Source organism: Eucalyptus grandis, chromosome 11, assembly GCF_016545825.1.
Source record: "Eucalyptus grandis isolate ANBG69807.140 chromosome 11, ASM1654582v1, whole genome shotgun sequence".
NCBI lineage: Eukaryota > Viridiplantae > Streptophyta > Magnoliopsida > Myrtales > Myrtaceae > Eucalyptus > Eucalyptus grandis.
In genome coordinates, this window is record NC_052622.1 from 19,258,388 (window position 1) to 19,267,703 (window position 9,316).

A 9,316-nucleotide genomic window follows, 5' to 3' on the forward strand; every position below is an offset into this window, starting at 1 on the left:
GCTCGGGGTAACTGTTGGTGTTCTGTCATTCACGTGAATCTGTTGCGCGGTTTTGTAATTTGAAGCTGGCATTTACGTTGCCAACATTATTCTTGTGGAAATCCCGAGAAGTCGGAAACGTACGAGGTCTGCGTGCTTTCTTCCTGCAGATGCGTAAAACTAAAACATAGTGAGTCAACAATATGTTCGGGCAGGTTAAAATATAAACCATCGTTTCATGTTGGTAAATCATGATAAAGTTGGTAGCTTTTCACCCGCGATCAAATTTTGGCTGGCAATTCGTTGAGTCCGTTACATGATAGTAAATTACCGGCATGTTGGTTTTACTGATCAGGCAGTCGATGGAGAGATGATCCAAGACTTAGTTTGTGCCCTAAAGTTCTCAGATTCGGCGTTTTGGTCTAAAAAATCTTAATAATCTACAAAGGACAAGTTTGGGCTTAGGTGTATTGTTGGTCTTGAGCGTCCTCGCTTTGTCTCTGGAGGGCTGCGGTGATGCACTCGTTCATTGGACTGTTGCTGCTTCACCAATATCTCAATCTCGTCTAAATCCTTTCGTATACATAAGAAACAAAAAAGAAAGAAACTACTAACAAAATTTGAAAGAATTTTCAAAAAAAAAAATTCTATACAAAATTGTCAACTGTTATTTGATGAGTTTAACATGCTAGTAATTGACTCAATAAATGTTGATAAATTAAAAAAAAAATCAAATAAACATTGGTAAGTGACAAAAATTACAGTAGGTAATTTCATAACAAATGAGTCATTTTACCACATTGGTAACTATAATTTAATAGATTCTACGAGCTTTAATGATTCTCTCGAAAAATATTAAGCATATAGACTCTACTATGACGCACAAAACAGTCATGCTTGTGTTTTCATTGCACGTGAGTTGTATTTCTCTTGCCATGAAATTATCATTCCATCTATTTTCTAAAAATCATTACTCAAAAGATTTAATTCAAGAGTTCATATTATTTATTTATCAAGTAAAGACTGACATTTATTAATTCAAGATCAATTATGTAAGAACGACGACATTTGGTGGAAGGAAGTTGAAAGTTTGCAGGAGACAATTATAAATTTCTAGATGAAATATCTATGCTTATAGAATATTTGCACCAAGAGCTAACCAGTCAACAGGGTTGGCAGCCGATCGAAGCCTTCTCTCTCCTCATGGCCTAACGAAACGAAGTGTTTGAAGTGGAGTCGAACTATTCACAGTTAATTATCAAATCAAGCTCCCTGGGAAGTACATGCACTTATCTTAAAGACTAGTTGATCTATGGGCCTTTTTGCAAGCCTGATGTTAACTCATTGTAGAAGAAAGGCAACCGAATAGCGGGTTGGTTAGCTAAGACCCAAAGGCAAAATGTTCCGTCTCCTAATCAAGCCGATTATTTTGGTGTTACTTTAGCGAGCCTTTATGTTTGAGAACCTTCTGATTCAATAAATTGGGTTTCTGACAGCAAAAAAAAAAAAATCAGGTTGGCAGCCCTTCCGCTAGCCCTTGCATTGAGGTGAAAGGGCAGGTTTTGCATTCAACCCAAAACGAAGAGACTTCGTTGTCATGGAGGGCTGCTACCATGTCAAAAATTAAAATAAAGAAAAATAAAATAAAATGAAAACGACATGAATCATGTAGGGGCTATTGTCAAATCTTAATATTAGCCATCAAGACTTATAAGTTGATCAAAGTAAGATGGATCTTACAAAATTGATGTTGAACGTTACTTTTAGGGCATGTTTGATAACGATTCTATTTTTAGATCAGAAATATTTTTTTTTTATTATAATCCTAGAAACAATTTCTAAGCATTTTAATATGTTTGGTAACTGTCCAAAATTTTTTATTCTAGAATAAAATTACGTTTAATACCGTGTTCATTGATTCCGTTTCAAATCATTTTTTTTAAAATTTTTTTACTTTTTTTCTTTTTCTCCTATTTTTCTTTTTCACCCAAACGAGGGTCGACAACCTCACCAAAGCATCACTGGCCCTCGGCCTTGGGCCTTGTTGGCCGAGCCTTGCCGGTGGCAGGCCAATTTCACCAAGGTTTCGCCGGTGGTTGGGCTTACCTCTGATGAGCTCGCCGGACCTCACCCTAGCCTAGCGAGCCTCCAACAATCGACGGATAGTGGCGGACAGCGACGGTAGACAGTAACCACGGGATGGCGATAGATGAAGAAGAAGAAAATAGAAGAAGAAGAGAAAAGGAAAGAAGATTTTATTCTTAGATTTATTCTCGAGAATAAAAATCAACTTTTTTTATTTTTTTTATTCTATTTCAAATCTATTCTCGAAAATAAAATTTTACCAAACGCGATTCTGTTTCCAAACTATCCCCGAAAACAAAACATTAGAATAAGTTACTATTCGGATAGTTATCAAACAAGGTCTTAGTTTTGGTATCGTTTGTGAGAATGATTTGATCCCAGCATGGCGCAGCAAGCGTCGTCTTTGGCCATTCAAACAAAGCAGGAGGAAACTGCAGGTGCCCTTGCACTTGCACTTTGCCCTAAGAGCAGCGGGGCATCAGCTCTCGCGCCTCTCCCTACGTAGAAGCCCGGCCACAACGGCTCTGTCGGTCGCCGACGCCGACCACGCACCTAAAAAGGTGATCTTGTTGGATTTTGCCGGTATCGATGTTGTTCAACAACGTAATCTAACACCTTGTAGACAGTGAATCAGAGAGGGAGAAAGTTGGCAAAGCTTGAAGTCATGCAACGTGTGACTTCTCCAGAGGGGAAGAGAGAGAGAGAGAGAGAGAGAATTCCCTCAAAAGCTCCCCTTTCTCTCGGACTATTTGACAACTCAGTTCGCGCTTTTTCTGATTTTCACATTGTCCGAAGCAGAAAAGCTGGCAAACATCACGGACCAAAACGGACGGAGGAGTTTGAAAAGGACGCGTAGTGGACGAGAAAAGTTCCCCTCTCTCCCCTTACGTGTCCTTCACCAAAAAAAAAAAAAAAAAAAAAAAAAACCACAAAAAACCTGAAACTTTATCGACATGACGCAAAAAAATCTCAAATTTATGCATACCCATTTACCTTAAACTTATTTATTTATGACATCAGTAATCCCATTTTTGTCGGTGACACCAAAACATCCAAAATTTGTATTTGTATGATACATTTATCCTAAAAATTTGACGTCATAAATAAAAGTTTAATATTTTTGATGTCATAAAAAAGCATAAACATAGATAAAAGTTCGGAATTTTAAATATCATAAAAAAATTTAGAATAAATGTCACAATGAGCAAATTTTAGTATTTTTTTGTGTCATTAAAAATAATTTAGGGTATGTCGCTCTATATAAAGTTTGGGATGATCATGTTATATGGATAAAAGTTTTGGATTTTTTATATTACGGAAAAAATTTAGGATAAATGTGTTATAATTGATAAAATTTGGGATTTTCTGTGTCATAAAAATAATTTAAAGTAAATGCTTCACTCTATACAAAGTTTGAGGTTGTTTGTGGCTTTTCTTCAAAAAAACAATAAAAAAAAAAAGGAGGATTGAACTTTTACGACGGCCAGAGTTCAAGACAATCCACCGATTCAACCTGAAGGATCCTTAGCTGTAACTTTTGTAGAGTTCCCAACTTCAAAACAATTCAATTTACAAAATATTGATTTTAGTCAGATATCATAACAATCCATCCATGCGCCGATTGAAGTCCTTTCAATCCCAATGCAATTTACTTTTTTATATCACTTGGATGTGAAGAATCGTCGCTTTATCATAGTCTCATATGCTCACTTTGTCGGATGTCGTGCGGTAAAGCAATCTCGACGCGTTCTTAAATCGCCCCGAAGCCGAATCGCCTTGACGTCACACGTCCATTTTCACTAAAAAGAGCACGGAGAAGAGGAGGGAATGCGAAGGCGGAGGAGGATAAGCTGGTCAATTTGGCGGGACCCCTTTTTCTTTCATCTCTCCTTCTGTCATTAAAATATTAGATCATAGTGTCTCCCGCGCGTGATTTTCCATGAACTCTGCTTTTAATGGATCGAGAACGACGTCACCGCTTTTTCTTCCCTAGGAGAATTTCTTTGCCCCCTACCTTTTTGCAGGTCAAAGTTATGTCGAGTGTCGACGACAGCACAGCAGGAATCGATGAGATTTTATAGCCGTTGCGCGGCGGGGGGCTCCATTTCCATTGTCAGCTGAAGCGGCACGCATGGCAATGACAGCTTCCCACTGATTATGGGACCGAAGTGACGGATTGTGACCTCAGGCGGTTGCCTGAACCATCTGTCCTTGTCCTCCTGATTCTCTCTCTCTCTCTCTCTAATCATTGTTTCCATTTCATGACCTTCATTTCCTTCCGTCTTTACTATTTTCTTGAGTTATTATTGTGAAAAATCCAATCATTAATTACGTGAGAAATTTACTTCAAAATCTCAAATCACTATATTTATCATAATATTACTCTCCATTAATTTATATTAAATTTTATTATTAAATTATTGAATTAAATAACATGTTATAGCGAGATAGGTACACCGGTTTAAAGTTATACATACTAGTTGATGGTTTTATGTGATATTATTTTAATTTACATTTGAATTCATCAATTTAGGATTTTTATTAGTTAAAAAATTAATTTGAAATAAAGTTATCATAATTATATCAATTTGAATTTTTTTGTAGTGTTAAACTTTTTTTTCCCTTGTTGGTAAGAAATTTGGGTGAATCTTGAAGTTATGTGATTACTCTTCCTAATAAAACTTAATCCTGGCTGATATCTCATCAATAAAAGAAATAAATCTCTTTAGCTGTGTCTAATTTGCTAATTAATCTGCACACGGAATTTTGCTTCCCTAAAAGGCATGCAGTATTCATTTCCTTCCTTCCTTTGCTTCTCTCAGAAAGCTTCTCCCTTTTTTGGAGCCTAACGCGGTTTGGGTATCGGTTTCATGCGTGTGCTCTGCTTTCCCTTCCCTCTGTTCTTCTTTTTCCGCTTTCGTCCTGGGAGGAGCGTCCTCCGTCCTTTGTCTTGCAGCTTCCTCGGCTTCTCTCGCATTCCCCTGTTCTTCATCTTATACTTTCCTCTCTCTCTCTCTCTCTGTGCTTTTACCCTTCTGGTTCGGAGCGTCGGATCTTCTTGCGGTCGTTGCGTTCTCCCATTTTGTTCGGTTGCTTCGCTGGTTCAACCATTACGTTTTTGCTCATTCATTCAATAACTTCGTTACTGCCCTCTCTCCCTCCCTCTCTCTCTCTCTCTCTCTCTCTCTCTCTCTAATAAACTCAATTCCAGAAACCAACGGATGCACAAACCAACAGTTCACATTGTACGCAAGACCCACGTTTCTCAAGAAGTTCTGGTTTTTTAACTCCGAAATCACTTCTTCATCACCATCTCAGTTCTTCCTTTCGGGCGTTCGCCGGTGATTCTTCCTCCCTTTTTTTTTTTTTTATTTTTTATAAAACGATTCGCAAACCATTTTCCCCTGTTTCTGTTACATATATATTCCATATATATTCCTGAAGTGACCTTTTCAGCGCTGGGATCTTTCCCTCGCGTTCCTCCACGATCTCGCTTTACGTGCGCGTGAGCCGCGCACATTCCGCCCATATTCCAAAACCCACCTCACAGAAAGCCGTTTTTTTCTCTCCCTTTCCCTCTCCAAAGTGAACCTCTCAATAAGGAGGAGCTTCTTTTTCGCCTTTTCCGTTCTGTCCTCCCTCTCTTTTCAGTAAAATCCCTGCATTTCCCGGGAAAAATTCAGGGGGGCGGAGATGGAAAAATTCGATCTTTTCAAGTGGGTCTTGTGCGGTAGCATTGTTCTCTTCGGGGTCGGTTGTGGTCGTGTCGATGGGCTCGGTGTGAATTGGGGAACATTGGCGACCCACAAGTTGCCTCCCAAGACGGTGGTGCAGATGTTGAAGGACAATGGGATTCAAAAGGTGAAGCTTTTCGACGCGGATCGTAAAACGATGAGCGCCCTCGCGGGGAGCGGGATCGAGGTCATGGTCGCGATCCCGAACGATCAGCTCGCCGTCATGGGCAGCTACGATCGAGCCCAAGAGTGGGTGAAGAAAAATGTCACCGCCTATAACTTCACCGGAGGAGTTAATGTCAAGTGAGTCTCTCTTGGGCCCCTTGTGATAATCGAGTTGTAATTGATCTTCATGCGGTAGTTGCTCGTTTTTTATCTCTTTATATATGTCGGCGTAGTAGCATATGAAACACAAGCTGTGGGAATATTTTAACCATGCCCGGAGCAACTTGTGATCTTTAGCTTGAAGGTATGTGCATAGGCATTGTTCATCCTGTGTCGGAATTGTTATGCCGTTGTTCGGTTCCAAGTTGCAGATGCGACATAAAGTTTGGTTCACTTGGTTTTGCATTTTCTTTAGGCGTTGTGCTTTGCTGAAGATTTTTCTATCAAGATAGACTGGAGATTGTAATCTTTATGAAGTCACGGTTAATGACCGGCACTGCGTCGTTGGATTGGAATTAGTCTGATTTTGTGCGGTCGGCAGTACCTTAATGTGCATCCCTGTTCGCAGGCAACTTGCTTGACATGTCTATATAAAAGTAATGAAGCTTTCTTCATTCTTATGAGGAATCGACGGAATGGCTAACATTGTTAATTCTCGACTCTTGTGCTCTGCCTCTTTCTCTTGATGTTTTGTATATAGATAGGCCAGGCAAAAGTGTGTTCGTGTGATCTGTTTCGAGTGGTAATTTAGTTGAAGAAATGTGATTTTTTTCCGTCGCAATTATTGAGACTGCTCGGGAGTCGAATCTAATGGCATTTAGACTACCAAATGTTTTTATCTTACCCCCGAATTGATTACAGTACTGTTCATGATATCTAATTTGCAGTAGATACAAATTGAGAAGACTAAAATGACGCAGCGATCTGCATTTCGTATACTGGTTTGTTCACTATTCTTGTTGGCTTGGTCCTGACATATTTCCTGGTTGGTTCAGATATGTAGCTGTTGGAAATGAGCCTTTCCTCAAATCCTACAATGGCTCATTTGTGAATACCACCTTGCCGGCCCTTCAGAACATTCAAAAAGCCCTCAATGAAGCTGGGCTGGGAGACACTGTGAAGGCGACAGTTCCTCTAAATGCCGATGTATACGAATCACCAGAAGACAACCCACTTCCATCCGCCGGAACGTTCCGAAGCGACATAAGTGATGTCATGACCCAAATCGTCAAGTTCATGGCTGAGAACAATGCACCCTTCACCGTGAACATTTACCCGTTTCTGAGTCTTTACGGCAATAATGACTTCCCTTTCAATTATGCTTTCTTCGACGGTGCAACTCCAATTGTTGACAAGGGGATTGAGTACACCAATGTCTTTGATGCCAACTTTGACACTTTGGTGTCGGCTCTTAAAGCAGTTGGACATGGGAACATGACCATCATCATAGGCGAGGTGGGTTGGCCCACAGAAGGTGACATAAATGCAAACAACGGTAACGCGTACAGGTTTTATAATGGGCTCTTTACAAAACTTGGAGCGAATAGAGGGACTCCACTTCGGCCAGGTTATATAGAAGTGTATTTGTTTGGTCTTATTGACGAGGATGCCAAGAGCGTTGCACCAGGCAATTTTGAGCGGCACTGGGGGCTTTTCAGATACGATGGACAGCCTAAATTTCTAATCGATCTCACTGGTCGGGGTCAAAATAAGTTGCTAATTCCTGCACAGAACGTGGAATATCAGCCTCAGAAGTGGTGCACGTTTAATGCAGGCGCCAAGGACGTGAGCAAGCTAGTAGATAATATAAACTTCGCTTGCACTTATGCAGACTGCACAACTCTCGGATACGGGTCCTCCTGTAACAGTTTGGATGCCAATGGGAATGCTTCATATGCGTTCAATGCATATTTCCAGACTCAGAATCAGGATCCTGATAGCTGTAATTTCCAAGGTTTGGCCACAGTTACCACTAAAAATATTTCGCAAGGGAGCTGCAATTTCACAATTCAGCTAGTTGCATCCTCCACTTCTATATTGCGCCCACTGATTGTGTTGACGGTGATCTCGATGGCTTATACCTTTTTGTTACAGTAGTTTTGATTGTAGATATCAGTATGATGATTTATTATTTGAATTTTGCTAAGCCGTCTCTTGTATCTCCCATTTGATTGATTTGCAGTGTGACATTACAATTTAACAGAGTTCATATTCCTTCTATTTCTTATGTTCAATGGTTTGATTCTGGTCCCACTGAATATGCCGGTGCAAGAAAATTGGGTTTGTGGCCATTCACCCTCGATGTAAGAGCCCAGCCTGGTGTGTTCAGCTCGAAAAATATTGTGCCGAAACAGAGCCGAATCTCTTCTGCAGTGGTGGAAAAGAATGGAGATGAGAAGGTCCTTCTGAAGTCAGGAGTGTTAGACAATTCATATAAAACTTGATGCGGAAATTCATAACAAATCAGTGATCTTTTGATCTTCATGATTTTCACAATTAGATGAAGACATACCTTTCTCCGTAACGTTGCACTTGATGATGATCGTTGTAGAAAATCGAAAGAACTCGAACCAAATGAAGAAATCCAATTTTTCTCCCTTAACCCACTAAACCTTAATGTATTCAATTGATGGAGGAGAGAATACGTTCTTTCAGTTACTGTTGTTCGTTTGTGGGTGGAGAGAGGACCGGACTCTTTTATACGTTCATTGAAAATGTGTCTTCATCAAAGCAATATACCCTTTCGTTTTATTAGAGTCGTACATTCTCATAACCAATATTATTTATAATATTTCAATCATTATTAAACCATAAAATAAATCACATAATATGGGCCACAATAATTCTTACATTCTCCAACTTGGCTCATATGATTCTCCTTTCATGGTTTAATGAAGACTATAATGTGCACAATAAGATTATGCTATAAAATTTCATTAAATTGGCAATCACATAATAATCACAATTAAATAAAGAAAACTAATGCGAGTCATAGCGGTTATATGTCATTAATCGACATAGTCCATTTTATGTACTATAACTATAGCACTTTACTTAACATGATCCATAAATGAGAAGTACAGTAATAGTCCAACCATAATGTTTCTTTAGAAACTATCTTGTTTAACATTGATCTATTTCCATAATGTATACTAAACATAAAACAGGAAATATCAGAAACATGTAAGTGAGCTCAAAGTGTCAAATGTATAAACTTAATACAATCATAATACAAACATTAATGACATCCAATAATGCCCATCATTTCAACATGCTCATTAAATGTTTTGGGCGGCAATCCTTTTGTTAAGGGATCTGTTATCATAAGATTGGTGCTAATGTGCTCAATTGAC

General features: G+C 39.2%; 1 protein-coding gene across 1 annotated transcript; it reads left to right on the forward strand.

The window, feature by feature from the left end:
- The first annotated feature begins 4,862 nt into the window (after positions 1 to 4,862).
- On the forward strand, positions 4,863 to 8,183 carry LOC104425249 (glucan endo-1,3-beta-glucosidase 8). The gene is made up of 2 exons (XM_010037888.3): positions 4,863 to 6,101; positions 6,959 to 8,183. The coding sequence occupies exons 1-2, from the start codon at positions 5,758 to 5,760 to the stop codon at positions 8,058 to 8,060; spliced, it is 1,446 nt and encodes a 481-aa protein (XP_010036190.1). The 5' UTR covers positions 4,863 to 5,757; the 3' UTR covers positions 8,061 to 8,183.
- Positions 8,184 to 9,316: the final 1,133 nt, after the last annotated feature.